Here is a 16,453-nt window from a genome sequence, read left to right as displayed (position 1 = left end):
ACAAATGATGAATCCTATTTGTGTACATCTTCAGTTGAATAGCTCTAAAAATACTGTGCAGGCGCTTGTAGAGACCCAGCAGTGTGTGTGTGTGTGTGTGTATGTGCACAGTCTTTTCTACCTGTGCTGTCTCCTGCTGTGCCCACACCATGGTTTCTCCTGTGTCTGTTTAAGCCAGGGCAGATAACATTAGGTGTAAAAACACCCCAGAACATTGTCTGCATCCTGAGTCAAGGGAATTCAATCAGCAGGATCCAGTCAGTGAGGGCAGGGTTTTGCCTTTGGTTGTTACAAACCTTCACCCAAAGCTTCTACATGTCAATGGGCAGTTTGTAATATATGGTGTAGTTGTCCTAAATGTGGTGTTCCTGGAAGAGAGGAGTATTTGCAGATGCTTTCCCTGGAGATAAGGGAGAGGCTTCAGACCTCTGCAGCTTCCTCCTCAGTGGCCCAGCTTTGGGGAAGCTCACAGAAGGTCAGGCTGGTTGGGAGGATCCTGCTGGTCCCCATTGCCCTATTTATAGCGGAGTTTTTGCCAGAGGAGATATCCTGACCCTAAGCCCTCCCCATTGTGGTCACTACCTAAACCAAGGGGCAGAGGAGCTGCATGGCTGCCCAGCCCCATGCCCTCCTTCTCTCTTTGGGTCCAGCATTTCCTCTTTCTGCTGTATTTCTCCACCTCCCATGACTCGGTTACTCCTTGCTAGCCATGGTGTGCTCCTCGCTGCACTCAGCTGGCTAAACTTTAGCTATGGTGGCACAGAGCAGCTTACCTAGCTGCTACATGGGACAGCCCTTTATCCCTCTCTTGCTGTGTCTGCTTTAAACAGGTCTCTTCAAAACAGGGTTTGGGCCCTGGTCTCTCTTTGCACAGCATCCTGCACAGTGCTTCTCACCCTGGGAACCAGCTGGGATTTTATATTCCAACAGACTTCAGTACATCAGTGGGTCTTAAAACCCCTATGAAAGCTAAGCAAAAATTAATGAGACATCAGGAAAAATGAAATGGTTTGGTAATTTTGAATGCTTTGTTTAAATTTTAACCTCCTTTATTGTTATTCATTTACTTATAAATACAGTAAAATAGCAGAGCTGAGCCCTCTGAAACAGAGGCAGGAGCTTTCCTGTTTGGAAGCAGACACAGGAGAGCACTGATGGCTTCATAACTTAAATTTTCCAGAGACAGGGTTGGGATTTGCTCTTGAACTGACACTTCCTCAGGACCAGCAGATGTGGGCTTTGAGAAGAAAATGTTGAGGTGGAAAACTCAGCAACTACAGTGATTCACAGACCCTCCTTGTTGGGACTCGCCCCGTCACATAGAATCACAGACTGGGCTGGACTGGAAAGGACCTTAAAGACCATCCAGTGCCAATCTTCTACCAGAGCAGGTTGTTCTGAGCCCCTGTGTCCAGCCTGGCCTTGAACACTGCCAGGGATGGGGCAGCCACAGCTTCTCTGGGCACCCTGTGCCAGCGCCTCAGCACCCTCACAGGGAAGAGCTTCTGCCTAAGAGCTCATCTCAGTCTCCCCTCTGGCAGGTTAAAGCCATTCCCCTTGGCCTGTCCCTACAGGCCCTTATCCAAAGCCCCTCTCCATATGCTTTGTGGTGCCCCAGTCTAGTGGACCCACCCCCCCCCCAACAGCAGCCCCTCTCCCTGTGCTGACCACCACAAGAAATGCTCCAGCGAGCTCTCTCCAACCCCCCCCCCCAAATCCCCATCCCTCAGGCTGGCACTGTGCTTGCCTCTGCTCTTGTGCTTGAGCATTACCTGGCTCAAGTGAGACTCCTGTAACTGGCAGAAAATCAAAGAGCACATTGACACCTGTGCTTAATACAACTGCCACCTCCTCCAGTGGCACCACCACGCTGGCACAGGCAGGGTCCCAGCTGCCACATGGCAAGAGGTGTCTTTCCAGCAGCAGCATCTGGATGGCAGCCCTGGACTTCTCTCCACTTTTGCTGGCAGATCTGCACAGGGCTTCATGCTTCCTTATTGCCAATGTTATTTTCCTTGAATTGAGAGAAATCTTGTAGCCGTTACATCTCTGTTCCCTAAACAGATACTCAGATGTATTAGCAAATCCCCTTCCAAACAGCTCCTATCTGCATGCTTATGTAGGTGGTTTTGATCCATCCATCTCCATTAGTTGTTTTGAAACAGCCAGCATGTCACTCCATGCATACCAGCATTCCAGTCGTGATCCCTGGATGCTGAAGGAAATCTCTGTTTTCCAGCATGCTTGTGTTCATTGCTTGGTGAAGTGACTTCCCTTTGTGATTTTCCCTAATGCTAGTGAACAACTGTCAGATTCATGCAGCTAAAGAACTGAAATGGTGAGGCCAAAGGTAACAGTCATCTCCCATTTTGATTCATGCCATCCTTGGGCTGTAGTTTTGGGTGGGAACTGTCTTTATTTCAGCATTAACCCATTATCATACTTTTTGAACAGCTCAGTAACAAAACCCTTGACAGAGAAACTGCAGACTGGAGACCCTACAGCTATCTGAATGAACTAGGTCAGTAACGTTTAAACAATCTAATCACTTTAGTAGACTTTAGAGCAATTCCAGACCCAAGTCAGCCTTTCAGAAAGGCATTAACCATAATGAAGAATATTGGTGTTGTCTTTATCTCACAGTCAGAATTGCCAATAGTGAAAGATGAAGTATTGAAAATGGTTTCCTTTACCACAGACCACACTTGGGAAAGAAGAGCCAATATTCATTCTGATCTCCCTCCCCCAGTTGCTCTGTGTAATCACTACCAACTACTCTATAAATGTTTTTTTAAGGACTAACTTAGGACATTAAAAATTGAAATTTGGCATTATTTTTTTCCTTCCATGCTTAATAAAGTTCAGCACCACACACTGGCACGTCCATAAAACCGGAGCCTCTGTGGGAGCTGGAGCATGCAATACACCCTGTTATCTCCCTGTTAATCACCAAGTGGCCATTTTCCAGGCAATTTTGAATGCCCAGCCAGTGCAAACAAGCCAAGAGTGAAGTTTAATGACCCCTTCTGAGTTTATTCTCCCTGGCTTCAGTTTTAACAGGGTTTTCAGCAGCTCTTGTCTCAAACCCATCCAGACTTAGTGCTTTGGATGCTATTTGTTTTCCTATCTAAGCACTTGGAGTTTAGCTTGTCAGTAGCAGAAAGCATTTGCCCTTTCCTTTACTGGGATTACTAATACCTCACTGAAAATTTGCAGTATGGAAAGTGCAGTATTAAATGGTATTATGAGGTTTTTAATGTCAACTATCTCACAGCTCACATGGCAAAGGAATTAAGACAGGGCATCACCACGCATCGCATCTTGTCACTGCTCTTTTGGTCACACACCATGCCTTGCTCCAAAGATCAGGTCTTCCCTGCATCAGGAAAATCACAAACCTGTCGAGCTTCAATGCAAAACCTCTTCCATCATTATCAACCATTAGTGTTTTCTTCTGTACAACAAGCTGCAGAACTGCTGTTGTGTTGATCTGTATGTACCACGGAGAGCTGGGGGGGGGAGGATTTCCAAATGCTCCTCAAATCAAGTTCATTTTCTTTTCCCCATTTTACTGCTTTGCTCACTGCCTTTATTCTTAGCTTGCAGTGTCCGGAACTCCCTGAGTGCCAGATTTGTCCTGCATTCATGCATTTTATTTTAGTAGCAGAAGTGATGCTAAGTGCCTTTGCAGTAAGAATGATGTAGAAGTGAGAAATACTTTAGTTAAGCAAAACAGTCACTATTTTTCCATTGCATTTTGCATCCCGGATACATTTTTTCCTTGTTTTCTTTGCTTCTTCCAGAATGTTTTTTTCACACTAATTTGTAACAATGAGAGGTTTTTTCTTCCCTTTCAGTATGAAAATCAACACTTACTTGTGCTGACTTTGATGATGCTGAATTCTTGCTCAGCTCAAGGCCATTTTTGCCATAAAATGTTTTCATTTCCTGGTAATCCCACAGCAATAGAAGCTGCAGATTCCACCTACGTGTGCAAATTTCAGCAGAAAGTTAAAAACTTTGATTTTGAATTGTAAACAGGTAATATCAGTGAAGCCTAATAAGCTCCCATGGGGGATCTTGACCTTTAAGCTGCATCATGCATGGAAGTACTGAAGAGTTAGAGGAAGCACCTTCTCATCCAACCGTTAGCCTTAGTTTTTATGATACTGATGCTCCAGCTGGGAGAGCAGGTGGATTCAGTTAAAAACAGTTCAAATGGAAGTGGACAGCTCCTCTGCTGTGACCCCATGCAATATTATAGAGAGAAGATGGATAGAAGCTGGGAGCAGATGGAAAGCCCTCAGCTCACCTCCCTGGCTCTTCAGCCAGCAGCTCCTCTGGCTGAGGCAGTGGTGCCAAAGAACAGGCTCTTTGGATGAACCCGGCTCACAGGAATGTCTGTAGGCTTGTTAGGAATTGCAAGTGTCATAAATATGAATTAGAGCTGGGGGAAAGGAAATCATCAGAATATCTGTGTGAAAATTGCCTGAGCCACTCATCTGCTAAAACCTGCGAGCACAAGGAGTTTTCTTAATTCCCTTTTTTTAACCCTTGACCTCTGCAAGGGATTTCTGATCAGATCCATGCTCAAGGTTGGATGTGGTCCAGACCTATCCCAGGCTGACACCTTCTGTATTTTGATCTGCAGCATACCTTCACTTCTCAGGGTCATGGCTGTGCTCTGATGGGGACTCTTCTGATGGGGACAAACTTGCTTCTCCATTCCATGCTGGATCCAGGCTTAGATCCCACTTCGATCTCCAAGCTCAGGGAGAGCAGGAGAAGCAGCTACTCCCAAGCTACTCACTCAGGAGCAGGGCTGGCAGCTCAGCAGAAGCAGAGCCCTGCTGCTCAGCTGATGGAGGGCATTGTGCCCTTTTCTGTGTGCTTGGCACCACAGCCCCTCACTTCCAAGCAATGTGTCTTTAGTTCTGTGTCTATAAGAGGGTCAACAGGATGCTTTCTGGAAACACCATGTACTTTCTATTTGCTTGTGTATCTCGTAAAGGCGATCCCACAGGTAACAGGCACGTGAGTGCTTTTATTAACCCCTCTTTGCTCTCCTTGCTCTTGCAGGCTGTGCTATTACAGCTTTGGAAATCACCTTTTGATTGCTCCCAGTTTGCATCATTGGCTTTTGCTCAGCCAGGAGTCATCCCTTGGATATTTTATTTGGAAAGGGAAAGGAAGAAAGATGTTCTCTGAGGGAGCAGGGAAAGGGCTGCTCGCACCAAGGGGATATCTTACCTGTTTTACAGGACTTCAGCTGCCAGGTTTGGGTTCTTTCCAACTGGGAAATGCAAGGAGCAGAACAAAGCTTGTATTTCCTTGGAAGCTTCAAATATCAGGCTTTGTCAGAAAATCATACCTGTTAAATGGAGTCTAGTGATGAGCACATTGCACAAGTCATTCTCATGGATCAGCACTTGACATATCAGGGTTTGGGGTATCTGTGGTGCCAAGGAAAGGCAACTTTGTCACCTTTGCCATGTGTCACTACTTATTTAATATAGCTTAGTCCCACTAATTTCAAGGAATGCCTTGTCTTTGCATTTCCTGTTCACTGTCTCGTTGCAGAACCGGAATTGTTTGCCCACTAACCTCTCTCCTCCAGTCCAGTCTGCATTACACAACTGCAGAGTCCATCTTCCAGCTCCTATTCCAAGCAAGTCAAATGTCCTAAACCACCCCCTGAGTTCAGAAAAGGTTGTTATGCTCATTAGTTGGAGTGCTGGGCCCAGCAGGCTGCAGACAAAACTGGTTCTATGTGTAATGTTTTCCTAACAGCAGTGCTCAGAGCAGAGCCTGGAGTGTGATCTGCAGCACATCCCGAGTGACTCAAAGTTTGGGTCAGACCTGACTTTGCATCTTTCTCAAAGCCAAAAGGTGGGGAAAAATATTCCCAACCGAGACTGTGATTTCACCCCGCAGACAGTTTAACTCCAGATTTAAACCTGGCCTTTCCTGAAGAGCCAGATTCCTGCCCTGTTCAGGCCCCTTCCACATTAATTGCTTTTGCAGTTTAAAAAATAACATATCTGTTATTCATTTCACTCCCTGAGGAATGCAGTGAATAGGCAAAAATGGGTCATAAACCCACAGAATTATAAGACATAGAAGAAGACTAAAGGCAGAATTACAGGGAACAGGTTGGGAGGGGCTTTGAGAGGTTGTGCAGCCCTCCCAAGGCAGCACCAACCCTGCCTGTATCTATCTTTTCTAGGAGGCGCATCCCAGCTTTTCTGAGCCATCCTCCCTTAAGAAGGATTCTCAGTTTTCTACAGCTACACTGGCGTGAGCTCTGAGCATGGCAAAGCGCTGCTTTGCAGCTCAGGGTGAGCAAGGACTGCCTGCTGCCCAACTCAGAACCAGAAGTCGGGTTCACTCAGCTGAACCCTGTGTTCACCCCGCACCTGCCCTCCGGCGGGGTCTAACGAGTCTGGGCTAACTCCGAGCAGACATAGTGATGTCTGTGGCTGCAGAAGCCCTTCCAGACATGTCTGACACCTGCAATGGCACTGGCAGGAGCTCACAGGGAGCTGAGCTAACAAAAACATGCTCAGAAGGTGGAGTCCTTCCTCTCCAAGCCACCAAAAGTGCTGCTTGATATTGCTGAGGCCTCACAGCAGCTCCAAGGCTCCAAGGCTCCAGCCTTCATCTGGGTCTTCACGGTCACAGGGGGATCATTCCTGTAAAGATCTGATGAGGATGCTCAGAACAGATGCAACACTCTTGCACAGGGATTCACCTGGCAGTGAGCACAGGTAACCATTCCCTGGGTAACCTCTGTTTCCATAGATCATCTGTTCCTCATGGTCCTTATTCTAAGCATCTCCTTAATGCCCAGCAGTTATGAGGACATTGTCCTATGGGATCACTCCCGTGTTTTTTGCTCCTTGCTTTGTCTCTAACTCTGAAATGGCTGGTCAGTATTTTACAGGTCATGATCTTGAGCAGTTATTCATCCCAGCCCTCCAAAGCCAGAAGGTCTTTCCCATGTTGCTGTTGCTCTATTTGAGCAATGCTGTGTCCAATGCACCTTCCCATGGGTCAGCCTGGGGTTCCTTTATTTCCCTGCTGCTGCTTTCTCTTTGTGGGTACGGCCCCCTTCACCCTCTGAGCCTGTTTGTGTGCCCACCAACACTCCAGCCTTGCTCTGTGTGGTATGAGCTGCTTCTTACCAGAGGCTCCTGAGTGTGTGCCTGTGAAGCTGCCCTGCTTGGGTGTTGGTGTTCTGCCCATGAGGGCTGGCTCAGCCCTGCCAGGAGGACGTGTGATCACCAGGAATGGCCTTTGGGAACACCACTGCTGGGAAAGAGAGCACCGGCGCTGTGGATGTGAGCCAAGGGATGAATCAGCTCCATCCTCTTCACTCAGGACTCTGCCCTAGAGAATGCAGGAGAGAAGAAAAGCACACAGCAAATACTGCTATGTGAAAGAGCTTCCCCGCTGTGCCCAAACCACCCGCTCAGCCTTGCCCTCTGCTGCTTCCTTCAGGGAGTAAGTCTGGGAATTGGCTCAGGACAAGTGGTGGGAAACAAAGCAGAAGGTGCTCAAAAGCTTTGGGCAGTCACTCTTGGCTAGAAAGGCAAGAGCCCCATCAGAGAGAGCCAGCTGTGAACTACAGCCCTTTTCCTGTGCTCAGGATGGACACTCTGCAAAGGGGGGTGGCTTTGATGTGCCAGTAACGCATTTATTGTCTAATGTAGTGATGTTCCTTATTCACCAAAAGCAAAGGTGCTGTGAACAGGGGACTGGTACAGCATTGCCAGTGGTGGTGACAGCTGCTTCTATAGAGACCAGAGGACATACAAGGACAAAGAGCTGGGAGACCTCTGGGACATGCTGTTTGCAAGGCGCTTTTACCGGCATAACTTAGTTACTTGATTGGGAATCCCATAAGCCACAAGGACATTTCTATCTCTGTAACCAAATTTGTGTTGATTTTGCTAGTCAGTAAGAAATAGCAGACTCTATAGTTAAAAAGATTTTAAGGCTTCCATTAGATTTGCCTTTTGATTGATATCTAGGATCATTAGCAGTAAAGGTTCCCATCCCCTTCTATCTTTGCTTCTGTAAGGGACAAAGCTGCATGAGGCAGAAGTCTTTGCTGTCAGCTCTGTTCTCAGTTACTGCATTTTCAGGCCTCTGTAGTCACTTGGGGCCTGTGGTCACTTCAGTTCTTGAACTGTGCAAATTGATAAGCAAGCCATAGTAGGTAATAGAGAAGGATTGTGCACACCTCAGAATCTAAGAGTGTGAGTTAAATACCATACTGTCCACGAGGAAGCAAAGCCCAGAATTGGCCACAGGGTAATGTAACGGAACCTGTGGACTCAAGTTTGGAAGGAGATGGTTTAGGCTCCTACTAATCCAATCCAGTGTTTCAGTAATGACCATACCAGCAGATGATGTTTTCTCACTGTTCTCCTGATGGATAGCTGCTCCTGGTAAAGAGCAGTGCCCTGCATCAGGAAAGCCCTTCCCTTCAGGGAAGCTCTTAAGCATATGCATAATTCTAGGTGTGCACAGAACCCCCACTGCACTGAGTGCATGCTTACAGCTGAGGATGTGCTTAAGAGCCTCACTAAATGAGGGCCTTGATGTACAATTTAGGGGAAAGAATATATGCTGCTCAGTCGTCAACGCAATCCAATTTACATAAATATTTATTTGTTTTCCATTATATATCATTTCCATGCAGGTGCTTGTGGGATGGATAGACGTCAGAACACATACATAATGGAAAAAAGCTTCAAAGGTATGGTATCCAGTGCCTGCAGCCACCCTGGCAAACAGTTTGAGGAGGGTGTCCTAGAAGAGGTGAGATAGGAGAGACCTGAGCACCCGGGAGCAGGGCCACGCAGAGGCAGAAAGGGACAGAGCCATTACCTACAACATACGCTCAGCTGGCAGCACTCCTGACTCTGAGCCAGATGTCTGGGGCCCATGAATTATGGATTCAAGTCTTTACAAGGCTGGAGGCTCCTGCCTCAGCAAAGCAGCAGGAGACAAGAAAGGGAGGGCTCTGCTGCAGGGACAGGAGGTGCAGGTGGAGCTGTCTGGCCAGGGGAAGCTCTTTTAGGACCCATTAGTCATCTACAAGGGCTTCCTGGTGGCAGGTGCTGATGACAGACTGGTGCATTTGCCTAAGTTGTGGCTCCGTAAGGCTCTTGGCTCTCCAGAGCTTAAACAAAGCCACTGGAAAACAAGCTGACCCTGCTGCGTGGCCTTGCTGCAAGAGATTTATAGCAGAGCTTGAGAAAAGACCTCGCTCAGAACATTAACCAGTCACGCTGGCACGAAGCAATTAATGGGCATTGACTCCAGGGCAGCTCTAAAAAGGGCTTGTAGATGAGTCACGAGCATAAGGCCCAGCGGTTTGATGTTTCAGTTGTCCTCCAGGTTTACATTCAGAATACTCCAGTTCAGTATGGACTTCAAGACCACTTGGCACAGTGGTCCCTGCAAGCTCCTCATAGTGTGGGCTGGGTTTGGCACACTGAGCCTGTGGTACAGGAGATGGAGCAAGGAGGCTGTCTCCCTCAGAACACGCAGGTTTCAGGCTGAAGTCTTTGGTCTGAATCCCAGACTGTTGTGTCTGCACACACCAGCTGGGAATGTCCCTCCCTCAGCCCAGCAGGTGAACACTGCACAATGTCCTTGTGCTGGTATCAGCTGAGTAACAGGGAAAATGGTACCTCCACACAGGGCCGGTGTCAAGGCGCTCGCTGGTTTGCTATGGCCAAGGTGTTACTGAGCAAGACCTTTACCTGAGCTAACAAGGGACACTGAAAGTGCACATAAAAAGCAATGACCAGCTTATAGCCAGGCCTAGAGAGCACCACTTTGTAGCTGCTGTTTACAAGATAAAGTGGCATAATATTGCTAAAACATCACCTTAACTCCCAGGCTTGCCGGAGGAAACCACCGATCCATGGCAAAGTCCTTCCCTATAAAACTAGATTATGTATGTAGATTTGGCTCAGGCCACTGGTTTCAGCTCCTTCAATGATTCTCTTATTCTAGTCGGGCAGGTTGTTCTCTTCCCACGGAACTATGAACGTCAAGATTAGCTTCAACTAAATTACTGTGCTTAAAAAGTCAGAAAGCTGCTTTGAACATATGCAGGAGCAATCCCCATCCAGAGACAGTCACACAGCATGGGGCACCCCAGGGTGAATGGGAGATGAGGAATCACAGGAACAGCAAACTGTGAATGCATTTGCTGCTGCTGCACGTTCTGCTCATTATTTAGGATGTGAGCCACTTTCTTTACATGTTTATCACTTGTAAATTGAACACTGAGGCTTGGAAGCCATGTCAGGGAGGCTGATGTGTTCTGGCTCTGCTGGCGCTGACAGGGGCAGGATGCTGGGGACACAGGAACACACCTGACATCCCAGGGGGGCTCTGAACATCACCTGCAGGCAGTTGGCAGAGATTGCTCAGGAGCATTTGCCCTTGGATGGCTACAGGCTTGCAGCAGCTCAGTCTGAAGGTCAGGCTCTGGGTTCAGGCAGCCCGGGGGCACTCTCATTCCCAGGAGGAGCTGGGTGATGGGCCCTATGCTCAGTGTGCAGTTCTCCTTGCCCTTGCCAGGTCTTGTGTTAGCCCTGCCTAGCTAAATTCATATAGAAGATGGAGAGAAGGTATCTTCTAAGCTGGGTCATTCACATTAAATGAACTCCCAGTCCCAAACAATTGGATTCTGTCAGCAAGAAGACTTGGCAGGCGGGTGCTTTGTTCTTACGTACTTTAATGCAGTTTAAAGATGTCTTTTCCCATCAGTATCTGCTAGGTCTCACTGGAGAAAGCTTGCCCTGCAGTTGAAAATGGCATTTGGTGCTGACCCCAGGCCAGAGCATTGCATGGGATGCTCTGCCAGGAGGGCACACGGTTGTTCCCAGGGCTGATGCAGAGGTGGATTAATGTGACCTCAGGCTTTGCACGATAGCCGGCAAAGTCCCACCCCTTCAAAACACTGGTGCACCTGCCTCAGGGGCTCAGGGCTTGGTTCAGCGTGGTTCATTTGTTTGGTGGACAGGAATGTGTCCCACAGCTGTGTCACACCCCAAAAAGCAGCACTAAGCTGTCGCTGTGTTGCAGTCCTGGAGCAGCCAAGGTTAGGCAGGTTAATGACAGCAGCCAGCAAGGCACACTATGCTGAACGTCACCCATGCATGGGATTACATAGCAGGAGAACGTGTTTCACCTGCATGCATCATAGTGCCTTAGCACTTGAAATGTGGCTGTAGGTACCAAGGCTGGGCATCAGGATGCCAGAGGATTATCAGAGATGACCCTGGTCTGTGGGAGGAACAAGTACATTTCCAGTCCCTGGTATCAAAACTAAAACCTTCAAAGGTCTGGTGATTGGTATCCAGGCAACACAGAGACAGGGACTTCAAAATTAGAGCTTATTCCCCATATTTCCGTATTTCCCCATAGATCTCTAGTGTGTCCAGCTGATGGAGTGCTCCCAGCGAGTGCTGTGGCACCACTACAAGAGCTCAATACACAGGGGGACGATGAGGCAGCATGGCCAGAGCTCGCACGTGTCCTACAGGGTGATTGGGATGAGGCTTCCTAAATCATTTGTTCTGGGTTAGCACTTCTTGCTTACCCCCAAGCCCCCTTCATAACAAAGTGACTCAGACACTTCTATAGCCTTGAGAGTTAAATTCCCTGTGATCTTGTGCATAACACATCTTGTGGCTAAGGTGTATGGCACACTGCCACGCACACACTGGTGCTCCCTAAGTTTTATTGCATCCAGAGCAAAGGGTCTAGTCCCCAGCTAGACACAGAATTCCCATTTACGTCAGTGGGAATTGGCGTGCTGATTCCCAGTATCTTCTGGGAAAAGGCAGCTCTCAGGAGAGGCCAAATGAGTCTGGGCAGCCCAAGTGGGATTTCACTGGTCTCTTCTGGGAAGGGAAGTGCTGGTGCTGTGGCTCCAGCCTGAGGGCACCTGCCTGGGAGGTGGCGTCAGCCCCAGCAGCCCTGCAGCTGCGTTTTACCTTAGGGAGATAAAAGCAGCTGAGCTGGACTTGATAAAATGCAGGATGTGCTGGGATTTTTGCCTAAGCCAGCTCTGAGGTACCCACTTCCATGAGCAGATGAGTACTGACCCACACAGCTATTAACCTGCAGCACTGCAGGAGCAGGACTTGTCACCATCCCCCTTTGTCGCGGTAGCAGCCAATGGTCTTTTATAATCTACATTTAATGACTCAGAGCCCAGCTCTGTTTTGAGCTCCAAGCCCCTGTGTCCAACCCGGCCTTGAACACTGCCAGGGATGGGGCAGCCACAGCTTCTCTGGGCACCCTGTGCCAGCGCCTCAGCACCCTCACAGGGAAGAGCTTCTGCCTAAGAGCTCATCTCAGTCTCCCCTCTGGCAGGTTAAAGCCATTCCCCTTGGCCTGTCCCTACAGGCCCTTGTCCAAAGCCCCTCTCCAGGTTTCCTGCAGCCCCTTTAGGCACTGGAGCTGCTCTAAGGTCTCCCCTTAAGGAGCCTTCTCTCCTCTTTTGCAAGTCTTGCTGTCCTCTCACCCCAGATTCAGAGCTGGTTTATTACAGGCTGCCCAGGCTCTCCTGCCTGCCTGTAGGAAGCAGCAGAACCTGTGACCTGCTGGCAGGTAGAGCTGAGCCTTTCTTTGTCTCAGAACAAACCAAAAGCCTCAGGGCTGAGTCTGTCATCTGGGCCGTATCCCTGGAGCTGTGACTGCTCCTGCTCCTGCTCCAGCCTCCAGCAGCACCGGGAGCTCTCAGCTCCTCGCCCCATAGCACAACCTTCCCAAGGACTCAGGAACAGCCCCTGACCACGCAGGTATTTTTAGCCTAAAGATTTGCATTTTACAAGAGCATTTGTTAGTCTTTGCCTGTTGTCTGCTCACCTTTAAACAGCAACCAAGCCCGCACTGTGCGGCACCTTCCTTTAAGTCATATACATAGAAAAAGCTGCTAACACTGAGCTCATCCATGTGCAGAAGTCTTATGGGGTTGCTCCATTGCTCAATAGGACAGGATGGGACAGCTTTCCGCTGACGTGCCTATACTGGGATGGGGTTGGGAAAGCTGGAGGGCCCAACCCTAGCGTCTGCAGCCTGGGAATGTTTGTGTGGCTTCGGTTCTTGTCTCCTGTGCTCTACCGAACAGACGCGCTTCACTCTGAAGCAAAGGCACCGCAAACGTCACCCAGGCTGAACTCAGAGGAGGAGCTCATAGCTCAATGAGCACTGCACTGGTGCCAGGGGCCTCGCGTCCCTGATGGTCCCACATGGTGCAGCTGGTTTGCTTCCCACAGCTGGTTTCACTCACCCTGATGGCTGAAGGCTCACAGGATTTGCTCCCATCACTGAAATCAGAGCACAGAAACTCAGTAGCTCCCTGCAGGATACAACCTGACTCCTTGCTCTGGGTGCCTGCTCAGGGCAGCCCCCCTCAGTGCTGAGCCAAGGCAAAGGGCACCAGGCCCGGGGTGAGGATGGACACACAGCCACAGCCCCTGAGCTGAGGGAGGGAGAATCACAGCAAGGAGTGAAGCAAACGTGAGGAGTGAGTGAGGAGGTCTGGGAGGACAGGCGCAGAGGTGAGGTTTGTAAAGAAGAAGCGATATCTTGTTGTCTGTCTATTTCTTAACCTGCATTTCTCTTTTTGTCTCCCATACTAGACAGCGGGGGCAGCTGGGATTGCAGCTATTTTGCAAGTCCCGCTATTTCACCAGGAGTATTTCATATATACCAGGATCTGCCTTTGTACTGTAACCCAGCACAAGAAAATGCCTCATCTTTCATTGCATCGCTCTAATTCTAAATTACTGGCACTGCCCAGCAGGATGCACACGGCAGCAATGGCACGTTCTTGAATGTCCATTTATTCTCTCTTGTTTTTTATGTTTAAAGCAAGACTGGCACTGTACCCTGCAGCAGGCTGGCGCGGCCAGGCCAGGGGCACTCACACAGGAGACTGTGGTTACAGCTCTCACACCAACCCTGTTCTCCCCGTGTAGTGCCTCCTCCGTCACCGTCTCCTGTTTTCTCCAGCCTAGGGTAGAGGAGCAGTAGATTATGTACAGCAAGGGGGGGGGCTGGGGGGGGAGAAGTAAAAGGCAAAGCAAAGCAAGGCTCAGATGGAGGCTTGTTCCCCTTGTGGAAACCCAAGTGTTCCCCACTAGCAGGAGCAGCCTCCTCCCAGGCTTAATGGCAGTGGGAATATGAAGTTGGCTTTTCCTGGTGCTGGATAGCCCCAGAAACCAGAGCTCTCAGGGGACACGCACTGCACTGATGCAGTTCTAAGCCTGCTGGAAATGTTCTGTATTCAAATCTATGGCATTGGCTGTTGACCAAAGCCCCAGGACACCAACCCTGTGGCTGGCCCAACAGGCCAGGGATCAGCAGAAGGTCCTGCTGGCAGAACCGACATACCACAGCCATGTGGAGTGGGATTAAAACTCCTTAGGCATTAGGGGGAGGGAGGGAAGGATGCCACCTCCAATTTAATACTGCAGTAAATGATAACTAGAACCTTTTACAGGAAAACCTGAGGTTTTGATTTCTCTCCTGCTAGTGAGTGTGGATGCAATGGTCTGGATCCACCCCGAGCACACGCATCGGGTGTCTGTGCTGGATGCTTCGAGGATCTTCCTTACCCCCTGCCCCCTTGTCCCCCACACTTGTGCAGAGGTTGAATGAACCTAGGGAAGCTCATGGTGCTAACACTGCCACTCCCCTCTTGTTTTGCAGATTATATGAAAGAATCTGTGTGCAGCTCCAGCACTTGTTCCCTGAACAGCAGCGAAAACCCATACGCCACCATCAAAGACCCCCCCATTTTAACATGCAAACACTCCGAGAGCAGCTACGTGGAAATGAAATCGCCTGGGCACAGGGAGTCCCCATATTCAGAAATGCCAACTTCATCGACCGCCAATAAAAACATCTATGAAGTTGGTAAGAGGGGCAGGAGGCAGAGGGGCTGTTGGGGTGTTTACTGCAGGTGCTGGTGTGTTTCCTTTTCCCCTTTTCCGAACATGGATACGGCACAGTGCAGGGAGGTGCCGGCCATGGGAGAAGCCCTGTGCCTTCGTGTGTTAAGTTGGGGAGTTGATCCCGGATAGGGGCTTGTGCAAGGCTGGGGGACGTGAGCGTGGTACCGCTCCTCTTCACGCTTTTGTTTTAAACTGCTGCAGTCCAGCTGCAAGACATTGCAAGAGCAGAAGTGTTGGTCGTTTGAAGCCGCTGTCTGCAGGGCTTTGGGAACTGCCTGCTCTTGGCTCTGGTGTTTTCCTCCCTAGTCTGCTCCATGTGCTGACGGTAACGCTGGAGGAGATGAGTTGGGAAGTTGAGTGACAAAACACACGAGTAACTAGCCTCGGGAGAGCTGCAGGTTACCATAACCCAGCTTTCCTTGCTTCCCCAGAGCCCACTGTCAGCGTGGTCCAAGACGCCCGTGGTCGGAGTGCCAGTTACCTCCAGAATCCATATGACCTGCCTAGGAACAGTCACATTCCTGGTCACTATGACCTCCTCCCCGTAAGGCACAGCCCAACACACGGGCCATCTTGGGACAAGCAGTCTTAAAAGGATGAACTTCACTGGTGCACTGTGCTGCAATCACAAACTGAGGAAGCAAAAGAGAAGACAATCCTTTTCTGGGCTGCAGGATGCTGATGGGACTTCAGACTGTCTTACACAAGGACCTAACGTAACACAACATCAGCTTGGGCCAACTGCTGCTGCATGATGTTATTTATAAAGACATTTTTATATGGGTAACAGGACCTACACATGACTGGAGTCCATCACCCCAGGAAGGTGTCTACGTGCTCCAGGCAAAAACTCTCCGTGGCGTGTATTCTAACCCTGGCTTTGCTGTACAATAAAACACACAACCATGCTAAGTAGAAGGACTTAAAGATGTACATTTCTACCAACTACATCAAGAACCCTTTTACTGTTAGGAACAAGGTGACTTGGAACACACTGGGATATATTTTACTTCTTTGTCATGGAAATGGACGTTTTTCTGAATGAAAGCAGGGAACCTTGTCATTTCACTGTCTGGAAACCCCATTTGCTGCCATGACCATGTGCAACCTGTGCAGATCACGCTTGGTAACTAGCATGGAGATTTTTCTCTTTCTATTCAGTACCAGGGTCCTTGAGCTGAGGAATATTAACACAGACACGGTCTGTGCAGGTCCAGTGATCTTTGCTAATGACTTGAGTTTCAACAATGGGCCTCACACCCAGCTTACCACAGATTTAACAAGGTATAAAATACTCCAATTGGCACAAACAGGCTTTAATTTCCCTTATACAACTGTGATTTTTGTCAGATAAAGCCACCAGAGCTGTCAGGCAGTGCAGACTGATGCACCTTCATTTCCTGCCCTGGGACGCTGCAGGTTTGCACAGACTAACCCTGGTTTGGTTTCCTTTCCTA

General features: G+C 49.0%; 1 protein-coding gene across 10 annotated transcripts in view; it reads left to right on the top strand.

Annotated features, from left to right (window-relative positions):
- The window catches only part of MEGF11 (multiple EGF like domains 11), a 268,163-nt gene extending 252,249 nt beyond the window's left edge, over positions 1–15,914 (top strand). For 6 of the 10 annotated variants that reach the window (XM_062601762.1, XM_062601760.1, XM_062601763.1 and 3 more), the window contains 4 exons: positions 2,455–2,521; positions 8,708–8,764; positions 14,752–14,958; positions 15,428–15,914. In XM_062601762.1, the coding sequence (XP_062457746.1) occupies positions 2,455–2,521; positions 8,708–8,764; positions 14,752–14,958; positions 15,428–15,588 (492 nt within the window). In that variant the 3' untranslated portion in view covers positions 15,589–15,914. Of the gene's footprint in view, positions 1–2,454; positions 2,522–8,707; positions 8,765–13,679; positions 13,818–14,751; positions 14,959–15,427 lie in introns of those variants that run through there. The other 4 variants (XM_062601765.1, XM_062601766.1, XM_062601768.1 and 1 more) reach the window with 4 other exon arrangements.
- Positions 15,915–16,453: the final 539 nt, after the last annotated feature.

This window comes from Pezoporus occidentalis, unplaced genomic scaffold, assembly GCF_034315485.1.
Source record: "Pezoporus occidentalis ecotype Australia unplaced genomic scaffold, CSIRO_AGI_Poc_V1 ctg72, whole genome shotgun sequence".
Classification (NCBI taxonomy): domain Eukaryota; kingdom Metazoa; phylum Chordata; class Aves; order Psittaciformes; family Psittacidae; genus Pezoporus; species Pezoporus occidentalis.
The sequence above is the reverse complement of the archived record's forward strand: the minus strand, read 5'-3'. Positions and strand labels throughout refer to the sequence as shown.